At 44.9% G+C, this 24,443-nt stretch overlaps 1 protein-coding gene across 1 annotated transcript; it reads left to right on the forward strand.

Annotated features, from left to right (window-relative positions):
- The first annotated feature begins 243 nt into the window (after positions 1 to 243).
- On the forward strand, positions 244 to 1,344 carry LOC123125500 (probable glutathione S-transferase GSTU1). Its single transcript, XM_044545979.1, has 2 exons — positions 244 to 601; positions 682 to 1,344. The coding sequence occupies exons 1-2, from the start codon at positions 287 to 289 to the stop codon at positions 1,033 to 1,035; spliced, it is 669 nt and encodes a 222-aa protein (XP_044401914.1). The 5' UTR covers positions 244 to 286; the 3' UTR covers positions 1,036 to 1,344.
- The last annotated feature ends 23,099 nt before the right edge of the window (positions 1,345 to 24,443 follow it).

Consider the following 24,443-nt stretch of genomic DNA (forward strand, 5'->3'; position numbering starts at 1 on the left):
AATTAACGTACAAATTTCAACGACGTGAGCAAAGCCAGTCCTTCGATGAAACCGATCTGCACATACTGATGTTTATTCCTGCTTGCTAGCGCGCACCGAAGCAAGCTAGGGACAAACAAACAGAAACACCGAAAGGAGACGTTTCTCACGAGGTCGTAACCAAATGTGCCATGCAGCATTCTGACCCTACATATACGCCCCCAGTCGACCGAGGAAACATCAACGCAAACACGCGCCATAAGCCCATAACCCTAACCAGACCCTGATTAACTAGCTCGTTAAGGCAATGGCGGCCGTGAAGCTGCTCAATTGCTTCGTCAGCCCGTTCGGCAATAGGGTGCGGATCGCGCTGGCGAAGAAGGGCGTGGAGTACGAGGAGACGGCCGAGAACATGGTCACCAAGGGCCCGCTGCTGCTGTCGTCCAACCCCGTCCACGCCAAGGTCCCCGTCCTCCTCGTCGACGGCAAGGCCGTCTGCGAGTCCCTGGTCATCCTCGAGTTCATCGACGAGGCGTTCGCCGGCACCGGCGCGCAGCTCCTCCCCGCCGACGCCTACGCGCGCGCCAACGCCCGCTTCTGGGCCGCCTACGTCGATGCCAAGGTAGAGTCTACATCCACTGATTCAGCTGCTTACGAAGCTGCTCTCGTAACTCGTAAATCATGACTCGTGTGTGCGTGCAGATGCCGGAGTGCGCCGGGAAGATCTGGAAGGTGCCGAAGGGCGCGCCGGCGGTGGAGGAGGGGAAGAAGGAGATGGTGGGCGTGTTCAAGACGCTGGAGGGGGAGCTGGGCGAGAAGCCCTACTTCGGCGGCGAGGCGCTCGGGTACGCGGACGTGGCGCTGGTGACCTTCACCCCGTGGTTCCTGACGTACGAGCGGCTCGCCGGGTTCAGCATCGCGGAGGAGTGCCCCAAGCTGACGGCATGGGCGGCGCGGTGCGTCGGGGAGAACGAGTGCGTGGCCAAGTCGCTGCCGGACGCCGAGGCCGTGTACCAGTTCGTGGGCGGCATGAGGAAGCACTTTGGCCTCGAGTAGCTTTGCTCGATCCGCCAGCTGCGTACGTCAGTATGATGATGAGTACAATTAATAAGCTAGCCGGGTGGCCGGCCGGCCGGCAATCAGCACTCGCACGTACGTGTCGCATGCGTCGTCGCGCATGCATGCATGCCTGTGCGCAAGTGCAGTCGTGCGTCTCCTTGTCGACTGCACTGTTGTTTCCTCCGTCCGTCTCAGTCGTTTGTGCTTTTATTATTTGGGTACTGCTGGCTCCGTGCTTTGTGCTCGGCCGGCGACCAGTTCATGGACCGTCCCGCCCCTGTAACCTGTGTGCCGGATCAAGGAATAAAAAACAGGCATGACACATGTTGTTCTGTTCTGTTACCATCCATATTTTTAGTTAATATTTCAATTTCAGTTTATTTCACACTGCAAAATCAGTTTCACAGATTTTTAGTTAACCAGTTTAAAAACAGACTTCACTCATTTCCAAGCAGTGATTTTGGCCTATTCACAAAAAAAATTCACTCATTTCAAAACAGATGTCACTGATTTTGAAAACCGAATTCACTCTGTTTTAAAAAATTATTTCACTCAATTCAGAAAATGATTTTACTCCTTAAAAATCAGATTTCACACATTTTGAAAATGGATTTCCTAATTTCAAAAAATAGTTTTCACTCATTTCAAAGAACTGATCCCGCTCAATTCAAAAAGTAATTTCACTCAATTAATAAAATAATGATTTCACTCATTCCAAAAGCTAATCTCGTTCAATTAAAAAAACAGATTTCACACATTTCCATAAAAGTACTCATTCCCAAAGACTAATGTCACTAAAAAAAAACTATTTTCACTCATTTCATAAAACTAATTTTGCTGCGTACCAAATAAAATCACTCATAAAAAACTAATTTAATTTATTTTGACACAAATTTCACTCAATTTAAAAAATGATTTCACTGAATTAAAAATAACAATAATTCCACTCATTTTTTAAAACAGATTTCACTCGTTTCAAATAACATAATTTACTCATTAAAAAGAAATTTTCTCATTTAAAAAAAATAAATTCACTCATTTTTAAAAACAGATTTCACACATTGGTCTTGTTCTAAGCAGTTTCACACACTGAAATAGATTGAGTGAAACAGATGGATTGAAACATTAAAATTTAATCGTGCTTGAAATGTATCCGATATTGCTCTTTTTCTAAAGGTCCTGGCGCTAGAAGTTCAAATATATGAAAGTTTCAAAAATAAAATTATGGATTTAAAGATATGAAAGATTTGAATTAAAAAATGTGGAATGAAAGGATGAGATTGTTGGGTGAGAAGATGGGGGACCTACACTGATTTGACGTAATCATTTGTGATGGATCGAGATACATGCATATAAATTTGCATGTATAGGAGTGCATAGGTCTCAACAAATGTGTGAGGTGGATTTTTCACCGTTACATACCAGCACCGCTAGAAACCCATTTGCGTATCAGCCCATTGCTCACTATCAATTGCATGATTTAACTTGTTGGTTGCTGTGTCCGTTCCTGGCCACCGGAACAAGTTCTTTCTATCTTTTTTTTTCTGAGTTGATTGATGATTTCACAAAACAATTATCGCTTAGCTTTCGTTTTTTGGGAATATATTGGCAGATTTTTTAGATGTTTCAGACAAGTGATTTTAGACGTTTATCCCCCCCCCCCCCCCCCCCCCCCCCCCCCTCTACAGGAGTTTGACCCCTCAACTTCTGCATTCATCCTTTGTACTTCTTCTTGCAATTAGAGAGGCAAAATTGTAGCTTCGGAATGTTGCTTAATTGAATCTCCTGCTTTGGGTAGAATTTCCAGCCCTACCGAAACTAACAGAGTCATCCCAACTCTCATATCAGAGAGAGTAACGGGGTAGAAATCTAAGTGTAAAACGTTGTGATGAGTGAACTAGATTACCCTCTTTCTATGGTGGGTCCAAAATACATGTTTCTCTGTAGAATCGTAGCTACATTGGGAAAGATGGTACATGCCACACGCTCACCAATATGAGATTGTCGACGGATAGCTGACATCCAACCCACTACCATAAGGTGCTCTTAGCACCTGGGTTGGATTTACTTCCCATCCCCAATGCCTTTCATGAGCACCTCGGCCCCTCCCACGGAAGATCACTCTCACGACGAACATCAGATGCAACTGGAAGGCCAGGCTCCGAGATGTTAACGGGAGGGTTGTCATGGATCAAAGGTGGCCATTGCTTACCACCTAGATACTTCCTCACATTAAAGGTCCTGACCTAGGATATTTTCAGGGTCACCGTCTTCGACTGTGTCTGTGCAAATGTTGTGATAAAGTGCGGCTTGTAATCGATATTATACTTAATGTGTATGACTATCTGACTGTCTGAGACACTATTATGTCTATGCTACTTCAGTAAGTAGTATGAATATGATTTAGTGTTGTTGCCTATGCCCATGCATGGCTCTGTGTCTGGTAACCTCACTACTCGGAAAAGAAGTTACCACACCGCATGTCTTGGTAACCTCACTACTCGAAAAAGAAGTTACCACACCGCATGTCTTGCACGTAACTGTAACCAAGAAGTAGCATGTTGCATTTGGAGAGCACACTCACAACCAAACGCCGTGCCTCTGTTTATGCTCTTATGTAGCATGTGGCTTTTTGAGCAATTAAAAAAAGTGTAGAACATGATTTGGAGGCTGTATTAGCTCAAAAAGACTATCGAGCCACAAATACAAGGGTGCCAAAATCGATGCGAGAAACCAAACACATCCACAAAGACCCCATTGCATGGTGGGTTGGCGGCTGGCTATGCCCCTATCCATGACATGCCACATGTTGAATCGATACGGCATGCTGAGACGTCCGTTGAAAGAGAAGGAGTGAGGCCCGCCCGGCCCACTGATGCGGGCAGGCCGGTGGAGTGAAGACTAAGAGCATCTACAACAGGACATGGCAAATCCGTCCCCTCAAACACCCGCGGACGCATCCGGATGGCCCCTCATGTCTCGTGCTCTTCATTCACATATCTCAAATCTGGACTCTCAAATCCATGCACGTCTATCATACACGCAATGTCGCACGTAAATAACAAATGTTGGTACCGAAAATACATAATTTTTTAAGTGCACAACTCAAACATTAGCTCTTTGGTTTTTATTGTGGGTCCACATATGCTCCACAAAACCTAGCTGCGCGTGCACCTGATGATCTCGAAGATTCCGATGCATCTGTAGAAAGTTCATAAGCTGAGCTGCATCTTGATCTTCCGAGATTTGAATTTGTTCTCCAGGTGCTTCAAAATCATTGGTTTGGGCAACACCATCACCCTCATCGTCGACAGTCATATTGTACAAAATAACATAACATGTCATGAGCTGCCACAAAGTTTCCGATTCCCACATCATTGCAGCTCCACGAACAATTCCCCAACAAGCTTGAAGCACTCCGAATACCCTCTCCACATCCTTCCAAGCCGCTTCCTGCATTTTGGCAAAGCGGCTTTGTTTGTTGACCCGTCGTTCAGATATTGTCTTCACACACTACAGAAAAATACACTTCCGATGTACATCCATGACAATTTTATGACAGAATCAAGATAGTCATACCTGTGCTGTCGTAGAAGTGTTCCATGACATTACCAAAATTATCATCACGGAAGTGTCCACTTCCATGACGATAAATCGCGTGTCACAGAAGTGCTTTCGTCAAGGGTGACCGACACGTGGCATCCACCGTAACGGAACGCCGTTAAGCTATCGGGTCCGGTTTTGGATCCGATAACCCGCTAACAGCCCCGACCAATGGGGATTTTCCACGTGTAAAATCATCATTGACTGGAGGAAACACGTGTCGGCTTACCGTTGGGACAGATGTGATCCACTCATTGGACCAAAGGCGCCTATGATACGTCGACACGTGGCACGGCCGAACAGAGGCCCATTCATGTGAAAAGGCCGGCCCGTTTGACTTGGTCAAAAGGTGGCGGGCCGGCCCACGGAAAGCCTGTTAACGGCCTGTTCGCATATAGCCCATTTACAGCCCGCTAACCCAGGGCCCGTTACGACCTATCCGAATTAGGCCCAGTAGCGTCATCTGGGCCGTCCAATATGATTCCAGCCCATTTTAAGTTCCAGCCCATGTATGGCCCATGACGTCTTTCGGCCCATATGAGGCCCGTTGTAACTCTTGGCCCATTAACAGCCCGTGGTGAAACTGGCCCGTAATGAACAGTGTATCACTTTATACCCATTAACGACCCATCAATCCATTGGGCCGTTTGCGGCCCATGTTATCTTTTGGCCTTCTTAGGGCCCATTTATTCTTGGGCTCATTTCCAGCATTCGGTTACTTACGGCCCGTTACTGCCATTTTCTGCTTGTGGGCCAAATTCAGCCCGTGGTTACAGTCGGCCCGTTTGTGGCCCGTTAATACGTTGGGCCGTTTTCATAGCGTCATCAAATACGGCCTATTAACGACTACCCGTTATGGTCGGCCCATGAACGGACGACTCCAACTCTAGCCCGTTTACGGCCATAATGCGGTCTGTTTTTGGCCCATGTTTGGCCAATCGATCATACGGCCCTTCTAAGGCCCATTGATGATACGGCCCGTAGAAGGCCCATTGTTTCTACGGCCCGTAGAAGGCCCATTGTTTCTACAGACCGTAGAAGGCCCATTGTTTCTACGGCCCGTAGGAAGCCCAGTGTGACTACAGTAAATATGTAGCCCATGGCCTGTTAAAGGCGGGAAACTACTATAGGTTTAGACCTGCTAATGGCCCAAGATGATTATAGGCCCACGTTTTGGCCCATATGAGTAACGGGCCGGCCTGAAGACCGACAACACTGAGATCCACTGAACCTTCCGGCCTAAATTGCAGCATACCGACCAAATAATAAACCTACACTATACAATAAAGAAATTACGGCATATTACATCCACTGGGAATCAAAGTTCGCTACCAGTGATAATAAAGGGCATCATGGCCGCGGATTACATACACTGGGCATCAAAGGTCGCCACCAGTGCATATAAACGCGCCGACAAAAGAATATACAAAACTGAGAGCACTTCAGAAGGCACTAGATCTGGCAAGCTCGGGCCCCGCAAGCAGCCGAACAAGCCGATGAGACCTCAGTTGTGTCAACGATAGATGCTTCATCCCTAGCTGTATGGCACCATAGTGCGCAAGGCAGTCCCCTGACATCTTCATTACATCTTTGACTTCAAGTCGGAGCTGAGCTGAAGCAAGCCTTTCCGCTTTAAGTTGAGACTGAAGAAGTCGAACTGATTGAGGCAGCGACTGCATAGAGGTTGTCTCACACCTGCTGGTGAGTAGCTTCAACTCACCGTCTTCATCAAGACAGGACCTTGGGGTCATCTCGCTGTCCTCAAGATGGTTTGGCTCACTATCTTTCCTAAAGTTCTGCCTGGCATAAGAGATACGACTCTGAAAGAGAAACAAGGAGACACGTAACAGGTTTCACAATTATATAAGCAAATAAATGGATCTGTTCTGCATAAGGAACATGTTTTTACAACTACAATTTAAAACTGGTAGTTGTTGCAAACATCCAATCAGATGTAAACAGCAGTGGAGGAAATGATGCCTATCCAAATCTATACTAGAACAAAGTTTGAAGGCTTGAGAAGGATGAACTTATATTACATGTTAACACGGGCTGGACAAAGCCCTTCTCCATGTTGATGGAAAGATAATTCAATAAATTCCTGAAAGAAAATTCTTTATAAGCGTTGCCATTATTCTACATTTTGCAAAGAGTAAATATAGATCAAATAATATTGGAAGAAATAGAGGATAATGAAGCTCAGGTGCAGACTGATGATACATAATCAAATAGCAACTAATTAAGTACAATGTTACAAGGCAAAAGGTACTGACAAGAGGAATGCAGACATCAACGTGTGCAGTGGCATTGGCTTTATTCAACATTTTGGTAAGAGTAAATGTAGATATGATAATTTGGAGAAAGTGGAGGGCAGGGCAGATAAGATGCAGAGTAATGCTAGACAATCAACTATCTCGCGATGCATGTACAGTAATACCACCACCGTCCGTTATTAGTTGTCGCTCAAATGGATGTATCTAGCACTATTAAGTTCTAAATACATCCAATTGATCAACAATTAATTCGATACAGAGGGAGTACATGACAACATGTACTTACATGAGCAATCCAAAACTTCATAAACATTGTGTTAATTCTATATTTATCTAAGAGTAAATATAGATCTTATAATTTCAAGCAAAGGGAGGATAAAGAAGTGAACATTTACAGTGATGCTACATAATCAAACATCAATGAGTGTAAGTATGCCGACAAAGGGCAAGAGTTACTGACAAGAGCAATGCAGAGCCCAGTATTGTCGTGAGATCCTATGATCCTTTGAGCAAGGAGATTCATCTAAAATTAGTTTTTATACAAGAGAGAAGGTAAGGCACCTGCAGAAATTTAGGAGTTCAAATTTTGAATTGATATCATAGACAGTACCTGACGCTGGGCTGTCAGCAGTTCTAATAGGGGTTTGGCCACTGGAGTAGGGGTAAAGTCTGTTACAGTTGGGCCTGTGTTTTCTGTGGCTGCTGATCTATCTAATTTAACAGGTATCACTACCTTTTCCAAATACCTAGTTTGTACTCCTTGAGGATCTGCAATCAGCCTCTTCCTTTTGGACATCTATTACGAAAGAACAACATTTGACTGGAAAAACATAGTATGACGACACATGGAATAGGTACAGAAAATGGATAGGTATGGCATATACTCATATATGATGCTTAAACTAAGCAGATGGTGTAACAAAGTAGAAGTAATGCAAGAGGTCAGATGCAAAATATGTGCGACCAATACAACCTTGCCAAGTTAGAGTATGCACCTTGATGGGTGAATAAGGTAGGCCATCCTCCACCATGCCAAGTTTGTTAGCCAGTGGATTGTTCTGCAATATTCCCCTCGTGCGCCCATTCTCATATTCATTTTGATAATGTTCAATACCTGACATGCATGAAAACATAAAAATGAGTGAGATTATCTTTGTAATGCAGAAGTGATTCTAATCCAATACTTCCTCCCTGTAAACCCCTTTGTGCTATCTCTGCAATTCTTCTAAGAGGTGCCATGCATGCTGTAATTTGGTGTGTGCATTAATATAATGTGGCCTACTACTCAAAATATGAGAGCTCCAGAAGTGATGATACTTCGCAGATGATAGCTTCAACATATAGTAAAGAAGAACAAGTCGACCTGACCTGACAGATTCAAAATATACCAAGGGAGAATAACTCGACCTGACCAGTCGACCGCAAGAGAAGAGGATCATCTTAAAGAAGAGCAGAAGAGCAAGCAGATTGAAGATATTACAAGTCTTTCTATACAATGTCGGTTGGCCACCCATGATGAACCAGAGCGCACAGAGAAATACTATTCCTTCCGGTCTCTCCATATGTGGCTCACATGCATTTCGAAACTAAAGTAGGAACATTTAGCTGACCAATTAAACATCTCTCAGTTTTACTAATATCAGCATAATATCATATTTGAATTTGTACAACTAAGCTTGTTTAGCTCGATGGGTGGAGCAGTGCTATTACGACACGAACCACGTAGGCTGATCGTGGTCATCATAAAATGGGGAAACCGTAAGCATGATGAGTATAGTGTTGACCGTGGCAGTGGGATGGCAGATTTGAAGCTGCAAACTGCGCAAAGGGTAGTTAGCAACCGATATCTTCTTTGAAATAACAACTAAGATTTGGTATGTACAGTCAACAAGTGACAAAGAAATGCAATTGTGTTGTCTCTCTATATGTCGCGACATGCATTTGGAAACTCAAGTGGGACCTTTAGTTAACCAATTAAATGTGTCTGTTAACTAATATCATTATCATATCACAATCATATTTGAACAACTAAGCTTTGGAATTTTGAGTGTTGTGTTGTTTACCTTGAAGGATGGAGTAATGCTAGTATGACAGAAAGCACCTACGCAGATCATAGTAGAGTAGATAAAAGGGGAAAACCCTAAGCATCAAGAGTAAAATCAGGAAAGTGGAACTAGCTGGACCAGTGGGTGGCGCACATGCTTTTCGAAACGAATATAGGAACATTAGGTGACCAATTAAACGTTCTCTGTTTTAGTGAGCATCATATCAGATTCGTATTTCAACACGTAAGCTTTGGAATTATGAGTGGCATGTTGTTTCGCTTGATGGGTTGAGGTCTTGAGGAGCAGTGCTAGCACGACACGAAGCAGTGAAGCACCTACGATGATGGTAGTGAATATAAAGGGGGGAAACCATAAGCTTTACGAGTATAGTGACCATGACATGGTGGATCTGAAGGTGCAAACCGGACAAAGCTACTTCGCAACCAATGTTTGCATTCAACTAGCCACTACGATTTGGTACGGACAAGAAAAGTACGGTAAACAATTTAAGATCTATTTTTTGGGTGAGATCAATAACTTAAGCACATATGGAAGAGTACCACCTCTCTTGCGATGCCGTGTAGGCCCCTGCTGATACGTTGAGGGTGCTGCGGGTGCGATGGCTGTCGGCGGCAGGGAAGAAGACTTTAGATGGCAGACGGTTGGGTCAGGGGATACATCCTGTTGCCGTGGACGAGGCGGTCGTAGGAGCGGCAACGACAAAGTGGACGACGGCGCTGATGAAGCGATACGACGCGATGAAAGGATCCTGGTCCGGCGCCGTGGATGAGAGACGTCCATCTCTTGCAGTGGACGATGGGGTAGGGGCAGCGGCTCCGGCAAGGTGGAGGATGGGGTGGCGGACGGAGGAGGCTGGCCGCAGTGGGGAGGTTGTCGTGGCGCTGATGGTGTATGAATGGGGAAATGGAGGTGGAGGGGGGATCACAAACTTTGGGACGCGCTTTTCTGAAATGTGGGAAAGTTACGAACTTATCCCCCGTTTAAAATTTCGGACATCACGTCGGTTGGGGATAGGACGGTAATCTCGCATCTCCCAAATATTTGCCGGTAACGATTTCGGGCGAGGAGAGGGTGTTTTGCCGCCCACGGTTGGCGCCCACGGTGTATGAACGGGGCTGACAGGTAGGGCAGTTGTGTCACGTCTGAGGGAAGTTACACATCTGCCCCTATTTAAAATATTAGCCTACATCGATTTCGGACGAGGAGAGTTTGTTTTGCCGCCCACCGTGGATGAATGGGGAAATGGAGGGAGAGACACATGTCTTTCCGACGAGCTTGAATCAAATGTGTTTTTCCGCCCACGTTTGGCGCCCACCGTGTGTGAATGGGCTCAGAGGCCGTCGTGTCACGTCTGATTGAAGTTACTAGTCTACCCCTATCGACAGCAGTGTAAATCCGGTCGATAAGGATGTCAAGTGTCAGGGGTAGACAGTAATTTCCATCTTGCAAACACTTGCTTCGGGCAGCCCACAAATGATAGTGGGTGTTTAGCCGCTTCGTTCAAAACTTGGGTGAATTAGCATTCACGTTTGCCCTGGGCCCTGGCAACTAAATCCAAATCCAATTTTTATTCGGTTACAAATATCCATAGATAATTCTACGTTTTGTTATTTATTTCTTCAAAACCACAACAAAGATTTATTCCACCTTTATATATGATTATGATTTAGAAATGTCGTGATCTTCGAATTCAGTAGGTTGGATACACTTTGAGTCAAACAGTTATTTCATCCAATACAATATGCTCACATGGAAAACAGTTCACCTTATGTCAATCATACAAGTACTGAGGATTACCTCGCCTAAAAAATCCGGATCATTACAACACATGGACAACATAGGGGGTCTTACAACATAATCCATTCAGAGACATGACACAACATGCAAGTACAATAATCTAATGACAATTTCAACTGCTATCTAAAGAAGAACTGGGATTACCCTGGGCTTCAGATAGCAGAAGCAGCAGGACCTCCTCCGTCTTCAAATGCAACATTCTTACTTCCTCCAATTCTTGGGTTGCTTGCATAATGCGTGCAGCTAATTGCATAATTTCCAGCTTCAAGGTCGAGATTACCTCATTAATGGCTGCTACCTCTTGAGCACTGCGTTGGTTTTCCCTTGAAGAGGAAAGGGTGATGCAGCAAAGTAGCGTAAGTATTTCTCTCAGTTTTTGAGAACCAAGGTATCAATCCAGTAGGAGGCCACGCACGAGTCCCTCGCACCTACACAAACAAATAAATCCTCGCAACCAACGCGATAAGGGGTTGTCAATCCCTACACGGTCACTTACGAGAGTGAGATCTGATAGATATGATAAGATAATATTTTTGGTACTTTTTATGATAAAGATGCAAAGTAAAGAAAACAAAATAAAAACGATGCCAGAAATAGCTTGTTGTCGGGAAATTAATATGATGGAAAATAGAGCCGGGGTCCATAGGTTTCACTAGTGGCTTCTCTCAAGAGCATAAGTATTACGGTGGGTGAACAAATTACTGTTGAGCAATTGACATAATTGAGCATAGTTATGAGAATATCTAGGTATGATCATGTATATAGGCATCACGTCCAAGACAAGTAGACCGACTCCTGCCTGCATCTACTACTATTACTCCACACATCGACCGCTATCCAGCATGCATCTAGAGTATTAAGTTCATAAGAACAGAGTAACGCTTTAAGCAAGATGACATGATGTAGAGGGATAAACTCATGCAATATGATATAAACCCCATCTTGTTATCCTCGATGGCAACAATACAATACGTGCCTTGCTGCCCCTACTGCCACTGGGAAAGGATACCGCAAGATTGAACCCAAAGCTAAGCACTTCTCCCATTGCAAGAAAGATCAATCTAGTAGGCCAAACCAAACTGATAATTCGAAGAGACTTGCAAAGATAACCAATCATACATAAAAGAATTCAGAGAAGATTCAAATATTGTTCATAGATAAACTTGATCATAAACCCACAATTCATCGGTCTCAACAAACACACCGCAAAAGAAGATTACATCGAATAGATCTCCACGAGAGAGGGGGAGAACATTGTATTGAGATCCAAAGAGAGAGAAGAAGCCATCTAGCTAATAACTATGGACCCGAAGGTCTGAGGTAAACTACTCGCACATCATCGGAGAGGCTATGGTGTTGATGTAGAAGCCCTCCGTGATCGATGCCCCCTCCGGCGGAGCTCCAGAACAGGCCCCAAGATGGGATCTCACGAGTACAGAAGGTTGCGGCGGTGGAATTAGGTTTTTGGCTCTGTATCTGGTAGTTTGGGGGTACGTAGGTATATATAGGAGGAAGGAGTACGTCGGTGGAGCAACAGGGGGCCCACGAGGGTGGAGGGCGCGCCCAGGGGGGTAGGCGCCCCCCTACCTTGTGCCCTCCTGGTTGATGTCTTGACGTAGGGTCCAAGTCCTCTGGATCACGTTCGTTCCGAAAATCACGTTCCCGAAGGTTTCATTCCGTTTGGACTCCGTTTGATATTCTTTTTCTGCGAAACTCTGAAATAGGCAAAAAACAACAATTCTGGGCTGGGCCTCCGGTTAATAGGTTAGTCCCAAAAATAATATAAAAGTGTATAATAAAGCCCAATAATGTCCAAAACAGAATATAATATAGCATGGAACAATCAAAAATTATAGATACGTTGGAGACGTATCAATGGCAGCCACACCATCTCTTTCTGCCTCTAGTAGAGCCTCAAGAACTATAATATCTGTGCTCAGACTGCTCTCCGGCGGTGCTGCCTCTGAACTGCTACCATCTGGTAACATGGATGGCACACTGCTTCCACAAATAGATTTTGGGTTTGTACACTGTGTCCTAGTGTGAACGGCATCCTGAAAGGTTTCCGCTGGACATAAGTAAGAGATAGTTATCGCATGATCGAGGCAGTAAGCTTACATGGTAAACGACATACGAATTATTGCCGAGCATGGCAAGCTATATTTAAATGGTTCGAAGCAACATCAGCCGAAAAGAAATTAAAATGGTAAGATGAAACTAGGGATGTAAGTGGCAAATAAACGACATCCGCCAGTCCCATCTAGTTAGTTTTTGCTAGCTCCCTGGTTCATTTTCCTCAAAAAACAAAAACTCTTTTGAACTATCATACCACTAGTGGACTTTAATCAGGATTAAACGGGACCCAGTTGACATCCCTAGTTGAAAGGGAGTGTACCACGGCTATATTTAGGTTGCCAAGGCATCTAAGCAGTTGAAATAATCTGAGAAAGCACTTAATAGTGTGGCCTCATATAAACTATGAAGACAATCTTGTGATGAAGTTTAGAGGAAAAGTTAAGGACTCAAATGAACTAGGCATGCATTTCTTTACGATAGTACAGCAGACACTGCCGACATATTGGCCAACTCAGGTATAGCGTAACAAGTAACAAACAAGCATTCGAATCAAGCAATACAGCAAAGCAGACAACTGAACTATTTGTTATTCTGTAGGATTACAGGTTGAGGGCACAAGCCAGGAAAGCAGCCCACATGCATTACATTTCACATGTACTAAAACACACTGGCTTACCATATGTTGCTGTGAAGCCTTGCTGCTGTTGCAATGTTCTTTTAAGATATCGTCAGCATCCCGTGGTTGCAAATCTACTTGTTGTAGTTTATTCTGCACCCTCTATTTAGGTAAAATTAATTTTAATCACATGCACTGGTTCAAATTGATCATCAATGGTTCATCTAAACTAATGAAAGAAGGGTGTGTGCATACACGACAATATATCTGCTTCCCTCTATTTTTATGCTTGTTCGAGGTGCCAGCCCCAAAAGAACAAATATTTTGCTATATGGGGTTGGCAGCTTCATAATTAATAGAAGCATCGAATTAGTCATGCAACTTGGGAAGATCAAGAACACACAAAAAATTAATGAACAGAGGCTCCTAGCATTGATGTAACAGCTAGCATCAGAAAATGTAGGGTAAAACGGACAAAAACCAGCGGAACCACATGCTAGTTTGCTGATGTGTAATTAAGCATAGAGAACATGAAGCAATCTGATGGAATCAACAGGTGGCATCAGAACAACACCATTATCATAAATATAGCATGCAAGAAGTAAAATAGTAGGCAGTGATATCTAGGAAGTACAGTAATACTTAGGACAAAACTAAAGCATATTAACTATATGTGCACTGGTATGTAATTTAGCACATGTAACATGTTCACTGCCAGAAGTATGGCCCTACAGGTGCAAGCAGAATAACGCATCTCATGAAAAACTGAATGATGCCCTAAAGAAATTCAAAGGTGTGGTGCTTATGCTAAGAAAGTGAACGTAGGCGCCGGCCGTTGGATAGTAGTACCTGATTCTCGGCAGCGTATGGGTATCGTTGGCATAATTGATAGCTAAGGATCGTCGATGGTGCTCGTGTTGCGGTTGAGTTTGGGCCGGCCGTTGCTGAAGCGGCTCCGGTGCTACGGTTGCGGCGCCTGTCGACATACAAGAAAGCTCATCTGTGATAAGTGAACGGTTGCACGATAAAGAGAAAAACCGAAGGAGTACAGATCGAAATAACCTGATGAGGCTGCGGCGTCGGTAAAGCAGGGCCGGTGGAGTTGAATATGGCGTCCGTGGAGCGGGTCCGGTGCAGTGGATGAAGGCTTCGGCGGGCGCGTTGTACTGTGCTTTCGGTGAGGCGGATCTGTTGCGGCGGACGAGGGCTTGTATGAAGGGCCAGCGAAGGGACGAACGAGGGAGTCAGTGAAGGGCCTACACTGTGGTGGACGCGGGCGCCGGTTAAGCAGATCCGGTGCGGTGGACCATGATGGTGGTCAAGGAGATCTGGAGTGGTGTACAAGCCAGTCGCTGAAGCGGCTCCGGTGAAGTGGTGAGTTGGCAGTTGGGGGTTCCAAGGTGCGGAAGGTAGATCCGTCGGGGTGTGAGGTCCACCGCTGCAGCGGAGGACTAGATTTGGCGGCTTGCCGTGGTTGGGGGGTGTCGGGGAGGGGAAGGGGAGAGGCTCTGGGGAAGAATGTTGGGGGCAAATAGGGGAAAACAATGGAGTTACCAAAGCAGCCCTTTTCCGTTTATGTGGGAGGGGTAAAACAAGAATATCGCAGGGCTAAACTTTCGGGCGCGAGATATTTCGATGTGAGCGGGAAGTTTGAAAGCTTTTGGCGCCTGAAATTATATTCTGCTCTTGTACGGACGACTATGATATCATGGCCGATTTGTTTGTTTTGCACGCAAAAAAAGTGCAAGTTTTGAAAATCAATGTCTCCAACTCGAAACTTAGATTGTCCATTCAATTCAAATATGGATCATTGAGCTACTACAAGCAAATACCATCATATGGTCCAATTCAAATGAAATTCCAAATGTGTTTATCCTAAATATGATGACAAAAGCAAAAATGTGTATGTGTATGAATAAAGTGGATGATTATAAAGTTTGAACATGCCCGTATGTGTATATCTCTAGGTTTGATATATAAATTTGAAATCACGAAATCCCGGCTTAAAAATGTACCTCCATTTAAATGAATTACAAAAGCTAATGATGGAGTCCAATTCCAAAATTCCAATCTTAGGTTTGTAATTCTGGTACATCAAAGTATATCACGCATGTTCAAAAGTATCGTTATCTCATAGTCCAAACTGTGAAACAAATTGATCAACCTTGAGTGCACACACTATTGACCATGTATATCTCAATTACGCTAAAGTCCCTCAAATATAGACACCTCACTCTTTATCTGAAGCCAACCCCCCCTCGTCGCCCACCCCCCCACCCCTCGTCGCCCCCCACACACACACACACAGAGAAGTCGTTCTCTCCCCCAAACACCAACACACGAGCACATTAACACCCCTCTCTCTTCTAAAGTCCGGACCCCAATATAGGTCTCTATCACTTTGTCTCTTGGGCATGCACACATCTCTTCCCGCACTCTCTAGCTAGGTCTCCCGACATCTCTCTTTCCCAAGCACACGCACTATGTAGAGTGTGTCTTTCCCATAGACACAAAACGTCGCCCCCAAACATCTATCTCCCTAGTTATGTGGTTCTCGCACACTCACCTCACACACCACCCCCACTTCAAAACAAGCACACTTTGTCTCCTTGTGCACCACTCTCCTCTTTCTATCTCTCCCACATGCGGACCCGCCCCAGCTCCTCCCTGTATACATATATGTCGTGACTCTTTCTATAGCTCCCTAATATATCATCGTTCTCGATCTCGCACATTGTTCTCTACACCATCTATTCTAGATATCTCATGAAGTCCCTATCACACACACGATGACTCGCTTCCCTTGCGTCTCCGTACATAGGCTGTAACATCCCAAATTTTCAATTTGGAATGTTATACATTAGATCATCATTGCATAGCATATTTTATTGCATTTTGGCAAATCCTCGAAAATCCTAAGCAACTCAAGGACCCTCGGAGAGAGTTGGGGATTTTTCCCGGTTTTCATATTTGATTTTTATCAAATAATACAACGAGGATTTTTTGGTTTTAATTATTTTTCTCTCCGAAAAATATTTCATATTAAATAAATGAGAGGAGCAAATATGACTTCTCCAAAATAATTGAAATATTGGAGGAAAAATATTAAAATCAAATATTTGATTTTATTCGGATTTTATTTGCAATTTTAATTGCATTAGAAACATTGCACGTTTTCAAAACTGCATTTTTGGGCCAAGAAAATGCTCATCTCGTTCTAATTATTTTAATTAGACGGTGAAAATTTGTTTTGGCATTTTTGGATTTTTATTTATTTTTCTACGATTTTTTTTATGTTCGGTGAAATTATTTAAAAAAAATCCCCGCGCCCGACTGGGCCGAGGCCCAGCCGAGCCAGGCCGGCCCATCCCGCGTCGCCGTCTCCCTCCTGGAGACCGGGACGAGCACGCCGCCGCCGCCCGAGTCCGGGACGGCCACGCCTCCCCGACGCCCCCTTCCCCAAGCCGGAGTAGCCCCCCCACCTATATATACCCCGCCCCGACGCCACCTCCCTCACACCGTCCTGCCCCGACCGAAGCCCCGCCGGAGCCGGAGCCCGAAGCCGCCGCCGCCGCCGCGAGGAGCCCGCCCCGACGCCGTTCCGCCGCCCCTCGTCGACCCCGTCGCCACCCGCCGCCTCCCCGCACCCCGCCCGCACGCCGAAGCCCCGCCGGAGCCGCCCCGCCCCGCCGGAGTCACCTCGCCGGAGGTAACCGAGCCGCCGCCGCCGAGTTCGGTTTTAAAAAAAAAACCGATTCGGTTTATTTTTTTAGGAACCCTAGGTTTTTTTATATAGATCGGTTTATTTTTTTGGTTTAGTTAGTTAGTGAACGTTTGCCGATTCGTTCGTTTTAACGAACGTATTCGTCGCTTAGTCGCTGTTAACGAACGTCCGTTCGTTTAACTGTTCGTCAGTTTTCTTTTTCGTCGGTTTTTCCGCGATTATTCCAGATCGCGATTTCTGATCAGATTTTCGTTCTGGTTTATCCTTTCGCTCGTTTATCGGAATCAGGCGAATCAAGCGCCTAGATTTTTGTCTCGAAATCCTCTTTCCGTTTAACCTACTCAAACAAGTTTTTGTTACTGTAAAATTTGACCTAGATCCAGATTAGTAAACGAAGCTTGTTTCTTTCGCCGTTTGACTTTCGTTGCTTCGTTCGATTTGTTTCTTTTTGCAAACCGGAGTTCTTAAGTTGAACTTTCTGGTTAGATCTTTTATTTGAGTTTTACCTGTGCATTTGATGAGTGCTTATTGTATGCTTGTTTGTTTGCGATAGAGTACCCGGAGTGCGCCACTTGCTACTTTGAATCTCTAAGTTTCACGGATCATCAGCAAGGCAAGTAACACTTTGATCATACCTCTTTTACTACCCAGTTTTATTGCATTAGACAAATCCTCAAACATTGCATGGTTAGGATCTAATTAAATTGTGGGTATTGGTAAGTAGTTGAGGTAGTACCTATTACCTGTTTTATTATCAAACCCTTGGGAGTTACTTCTACGTTTGCTTATATTGCTATGCTATGCTAGTAGCCGTGGATTGGGTTTCAGTGTGTCCATGACAGATGTGAGATTGTTAATATATGGTTAAACTTAAGGTGGCAACTAAAACTCACATCTGGGTGGATTGAGGTACCTGGGTATTCCAGGATTGCCTGTTTTTCTAAGGACCGCCACCCAGGTTCAAAGGGATCATGAGATTATTCTTGCTAGAAACTTCCGTGTGCAGCCACAAGCTATTATGGGCTCTAGCATAGTTGATTAAGTTGTGTGAGCTCTTGAACAGGTAGACTAGCAGATGTAGGGGTTGTAGGTGGTACTGTCTACCCGGAGTAGAGAGTTAACGCTTCTGAAAGACTGTGTCTCGGTCATCCGTTTCTCAAACACCATGAAGTGCGAGAATCCCAACGGAGGAGATCGAGTCTTGTGGGGAAAAGTGCACAAACCCCTGCAGAGTGTACAAACTAATCATGGTTAGCCGTGTCCCCGATTATGGACATCTTGAGTATCTAGTACTTGGATTATCATGTGAATCTCATCACCATGTTACTTTAATTAATTTTGTTGGGTTAATGATGATACTTAATTGGGATTGAGAATGCTGTCAACCATTCTCAATGTTTAACAACCACCATGATAGTTAAATAAAATTTATTCCTTTGCAGTAGGTAAAAATTGGCTTTTCGCAAAACTGTAACCATAGAGCCTTCTACCAGCCATATATGCATGTAGTATAGCATTACTATGTTCATTACTCTCTATGTGTTACATTGCCAGCATATTCCATGTGCTGACCCGTTTCGGGCTGCAACGTTTCATGTTGCAGACTTTTCAGACGACGAGTAAGGTGCCTTAGGTCGTGGTCTTATACTCAGTGATGCCGTTGGAGTTGATGGACTCACTTATCTTCCAAGTCTTCCGCTGTTATCGTATTTAGATGGCCTTAAGCCATATTTATCATACTTATTCTCTTTTGAGATACTCGTTGTAATAAGTGTGTGATTGCTACTCTGTTATAAATCCTCCATTTGTACTGTGCGTGTCAGCATTACTGATCCAGGGATGACACTGGTGCACAGCAGCATAGACTGTTTGAGGTCTGATCGCTACATAGGCCAATTTCAAACAACATCAACATTGTCTCCCTATCTATACGCCATTTATGGACACAAACGCCCCCTCTCTTCCTCTCTCTCTCTCTCTCTCGTCGCTAGCTCTCTCTCTCTCTCGCTCTCACACCCCTCTCCCACACACAATCGATGTCTCTTCCAAATAGTCTGCTCCCCCCGCCCGCACCCATGCTATCCCGCTACTACACATGTCACACCATTCCCCCTTCCCTTATACTAGGTTTACATCATTAGTGGTCTCTGTACTCCACATACACACACTCCCTCTCACACACAAACGCGTGCACGAACACACACAGACACGCACAAACACCCATTAATCTGGATCCTCATCTCTCCCCATGTCTGCATGTGTATCTCGCACACTCACTCTCTAATTATGTATATGTGTCTCCACGTTACACAACACAAAGCCCCATGTACATGTCTCTCTCTATCCTCCACACACATAGACACAAAGAATCTGTTATCATTGCCTCAGTCTCTAGACATATCACACACGCACACTGTCTCTCTCTCTCTCGCAAACACGCTCAACAAGGGTTTCCCATGAATAACTTACCGTTTATTCATCAACAGTCGTGGCAGTACGGCGAACACGAGACGTCAAAAATAATAAATCTACACGTGCTTAGACCACCTAGTATGACTACTAGGACTAGAGCAAGCCAAAAAGCGCGCCGCTGTCACCCCCTCCTTATCGGCGGCGGGAAAACCTTTGTTTTACACAGTCGAGAAGTCATTGTGCTAAGGCCTCACATGCTGAGGCGTTGAATAGAATGTAGATGCTAGTTTACGGAAACAATTATCGATAATACGTTTGTATCTCCATACTTATATTTCTTCTCTTATAAAAAACAGAGTTGGTGATGATGGTACGCGTGCCATCTTGCAATATAGACCGTCCGATCTATATCTGACTGATGGAAATTAAGGTGCCTTAGGTCGTGGTCTTTTCAGACGACGAGTAAGGTGCCTTAGGTCATGGTCTTATACTCAGTGATGCTGTTGGAGTTGATGGACTCACTTATCTTTCAAGTCTTCCGCTGTTATCGTATTTAGATGGCCTTAAGCCATATTTATCATACTTATTCTCTTTTGAGATACTCGTTGTAATAAGTGTGTGATTGCTACTCTGTTATAAATCCTCCATTTGTACTGTGCATGTCAGCATTACTGATCCAGGGATGACACTGGTGCACAGCAGCACAGACTGTTTGAGGTCTGGTCGCTACAAAGGTGGTATCAGAGCACACGCTGATTGTAGGACACGACCACTAAGCTTAAACCCTAGAACACTACTCTCTTCTCATTTCTGACTCATCTCCACTTTCTACTCTTTTAGGAATGGCGGATGCAAGGAACAAGTTCATGCAACCGGATGAAGAGACACCTTTTGGACGACACTTGAAGGAAGTCACTAAGTACCTGAACATCGGAATACCAAGCTTCACCGGAACCTACAACGCCACACTACCAGAAGAGGAGTGCTGGAAGATTCAAGTTCAAGTTCCAGGAAGGACGTTTACGCCAGTCACTGAGCCTATAGAGTTTTCCTTTGATGCACCAACCTGGAGTTTAGGGAAGAGCATGGCAGCCCACATCTCTATGGGATGCATTGGAGAAGTCTACCGCAAGGAGCTTAAGGATACTATTTATCAGATTTGTGGACGCCGAGATGAGCAATGGGAGATGATCAGCACCAAGAAAGATGGATCAATTGCAGCTTTCATCCAGGAGCAAAACCAACACATTCGTCGCCAGGAGAACCACATGTGCGCAGACATGATAGAACTGAAGAAGGCATTGACCAAGATCACGAAGTTGGAGGAAGAACTCAAGGCTACACGCGAGGATTATATGGAGGAAATCGTCGCACTAGTGAGGAAGAACGGCGACCTGATACAGAAGATCGGAGTATTAATGGGAGACCCAGCTCCAGGAGGAGAAGATGACGATTCTACTTGCCCGGATAACTACATCATCATCGACGACACCGACTCAGACCCCAGTGAAGATGACTTTGTTGATGAAGCTGGAGCAGATATCATGGAGTCTTCGACCGATCAAAATTTCTAGTAGACCACCATATCAGTAGTAGTATTTCCCCATGTAAATAGTATAGTCCGAGCACTTATGTAACGATAGTTAGATCGATTGTATGCGTTGTTTGATTGATTGAGTGATATTGATTAAGTTTGTCTCATGAGCATATGGGTAGTGTTTCCTCTCTAGACCTCATTCTATTCTAATTCTCATCTTTTCTAAACCTATCAGATGCCTCCGAGAGGCGACACCGGATTTGTTTTCCCACCGAAGATCACTCAGTTGATTCAGCAGCAGAATGCCTTGATGCAAGTGTTAGTACAGAACCAAGGCAACAACAACAACAACCCACCACCACCACCTGTTGATCACTTAGCCCGTTTCTCGAGGCTAAATCCGCCGGTGTTTTCCAGCAGCACCGAGCCGATTGTTGCAGATGATTGGCTCCGCAAAGTTGGAAGGGAGTTGACCACTGCAGGATGCACAGATGCGGAAAGAGTCCGTTTTGCCGCACATCAGCTTGATGGACCCACAGCATCATGGTGGGAGAATTACACAGCCACACACCCTATTGACACTGTCACATGGGACCAATTTCAGCAAGCTTTCCGTACTGCCCATGTTTCAGCAGGAGCTATGGCCATGAAGAAGCGTGAGTTTCGCAGCCTACGCCAAGGAGGACGCACCGTAGGCCAGTATATGGAGGACTTTAGTAAGTTAGCACGTTATGCTCCAGATGACGTTGCTACAGATGCAGCCAAGCAGGAGAAGTTTCTGGAAGGACTGAATGATGAGCTGAGCATGCAGCTGATTGTAGCAACCTTCAACAACTACCAGGAGTTGGTAGATAGAGCACTCATGATTGAAGGGAAGCAGCAGCAGATTGAAAACCGTAAGAGGAAGTATGGACAAGGGAAGTACAATTCTGGAGCTCAGCAGAAGCCACGTTTTACCCCGAAATCGGGAGGACAGTTTCAGCATACCCATGGAGGAGGTAGTTCGCACAACCATAGTGGACCCAAGAATGGTAACGGGAATGGAGGAAGCAACGGGCAGAACCGTAATAACCCATCTACCCCAGCCAAGAGGGATCTAAGTCACGTTACTTGTTTCAAGTGCCAGAAGACTGGACATTATGCAACTGAATGCCCTGAAGCCCAGAATGGAAATGGCAATGGAAGCTCTGGGAAGAAGCCGAACCCTTTCAACAAAGGACATGTGAACCACGTTAGCGTGGAGGAGGTAGAAGCTCAGCCAGATGCAGTAATAGGTAAGTTTTTGGTTAAGTCATTTACTGCACTCGTTCTTTTTGATACTGGTGCATCGCATTCATACATATCAAGGGGATTTGTGGATAAGTATAAACTGCCAACCCAAGCCCTTAGGTCACCCATGTTAGTAACCTCGCCAGGAGCAGAGTATATGGCTAGTTTATGGTGTGATCGGTTACCATTAAGGATTGGTAACTACGGTTTCCCTCGGACCTAATAGTACTGGAATCGCAAGGATTGGATGTGATATTAGGCATGGATTGGTTATCAAAGTATGGAGGGAACATTGAGTGCGCCAGTAAGACGATTTTGCTTACCACCCCAGAAGGAAGAAGGATTAAGTATGTATCCCGGCATATGCCGAAGATGACTCAGGCGAATTCCTTATCAGGAGTTGTACAGGAGGAAGTACCAGTGGTGAAGGATTACCCTGACGTATTTCCAGAAGAGTTGCCAGGCATGCCACCGGATAGAGACATTGAGTTTCTGATTGAACTTTTCCCACGCACATGACCAATATCTAAGAGACCGTACAGGATGCCCGCCAAAGATTTGGAGGAAATTAAGAAGCAGATCAAGGAGTTACTGGATAAAGGCTATATTCGCCCAAGTTCGTCACCTTGGGGATCACCCGTACTTCTAGTGGAGAAGAAAGATGGATCGTTGAGGATGGTTGTTGATTATCGAGGATTGAACGAAGTGACCATCAAGAACAAGTACCCACTGCCGATGATCAATGATTTGTTTGACCGCTTACAAGGAGCTAAGGTATTTTCCAAGATCGATCTACGATCAGGATACCATCAGTTAAAGATTCGAGAGCAGGATATACCTAAGACGGCTTTTACCACCGGGTATGGCTATATGAGTATACCGTTATGTCATTTGGTCTGACTAACGCACCTGCCTATTTCATGAACCTGATGAACAAAGTGTTTATGGAGTTTTTGGATAAGTTCGTCGTGGTGTTCATTGATGATATTTTGGTCTGCTCAAAGAACGAAGAGGAGCATAAGGAGCATTGTGTAACATCCCAAATTTTCAATTTGGTATGTTATACATAGATCATCATTGCATATCATGTTTTATTGCATTTTGACAAATCCTCGATAAATCCTAAGAAACTCAAGGATCCTCGGAGAGAGTTGGGGATTTTTCTCGAATTTTTCATATTTGATTTTCATCAAATAATAAGACGAGGATTTTGGTTTTAATTATTTTCTCTCCGGAATAATATTTCATTCTAAAAATAAACGAGAGGAGAAAATATGACTTCTCCAAAACAATTGAAATACTGGAGGAAAAATGTTAAAATCATTTATTGGAATTATTTGGATTTTATTTACTATTTTTATTGCATTAAAAATATTGCATGTTTTCAAAATATTTATTTTGTGTTAAAAAATGTTCACCCTATTCTAGATTTTCTAACTATATGGGGAAAATTTATTATATATTTTTCTGATTTTTATTTATTTTCTGTGAATTATTTTCCGCGGAACTTAAAAAAACAACAACAACGCGCGTGCCCGCTGGGCCGAGCCTAGCCGAGCGCCAGGCCGCCGGCCCACCCCCGCCCTCTCCTCCTCGCGCACGGCACGCGCCGCCGCCGCCGTGTCCATGGCGGACACGGGAGTCCGTGTCGCCGCCGCCGGAGCTTGCCCCTCCTCCAAGCTGCTCCCCCCCTTTATAAACCCCCGCACCCCCCTCTCTCCCTCACCTCGCCCGCCGCCGCCGCACTTGCCGCCACCGCCGCCCGCACTCGGGAGCCGCCGCCGCCGCCGTTTGCCGCCGCCGGAGCCGCCCCCTCGCCGCCCCCTCGCCCTACCCCGAGCCCCGCACCCCGCGCCCTCGCCGGAGCCTCGCCGGAGCCCCGCCGAAGCCGCCCCCGACGAGGTACTGCCTCGCCTCGTTCGACGCCGGTTTTTGTTTTTAAAAAAAAACCCCTTCGTTTAAAAAAAACCTAGATCGGTTTTTTTTCGGTTTTATTATTTTGCGAGCGTTCACCGAACCGTTCGTTTTAACG

This window comes from Triticum aestivum, chromosome 5D, assembly GCF_018294505.1.
Source record: "Triticum aestivum cultivar Chinese Spring chromosome 5D, IWGSC CS RefSeq v2.1, whole genome shotgun sequence".
In the NCBI taxonomy this organism is placed as follows: domain Eukaryota; kingdom Viridiplantae; phylum Streptophyta; class Magnoliopsida; order Poales; family Poaceae; genus Triticum; species Triticum aestivum.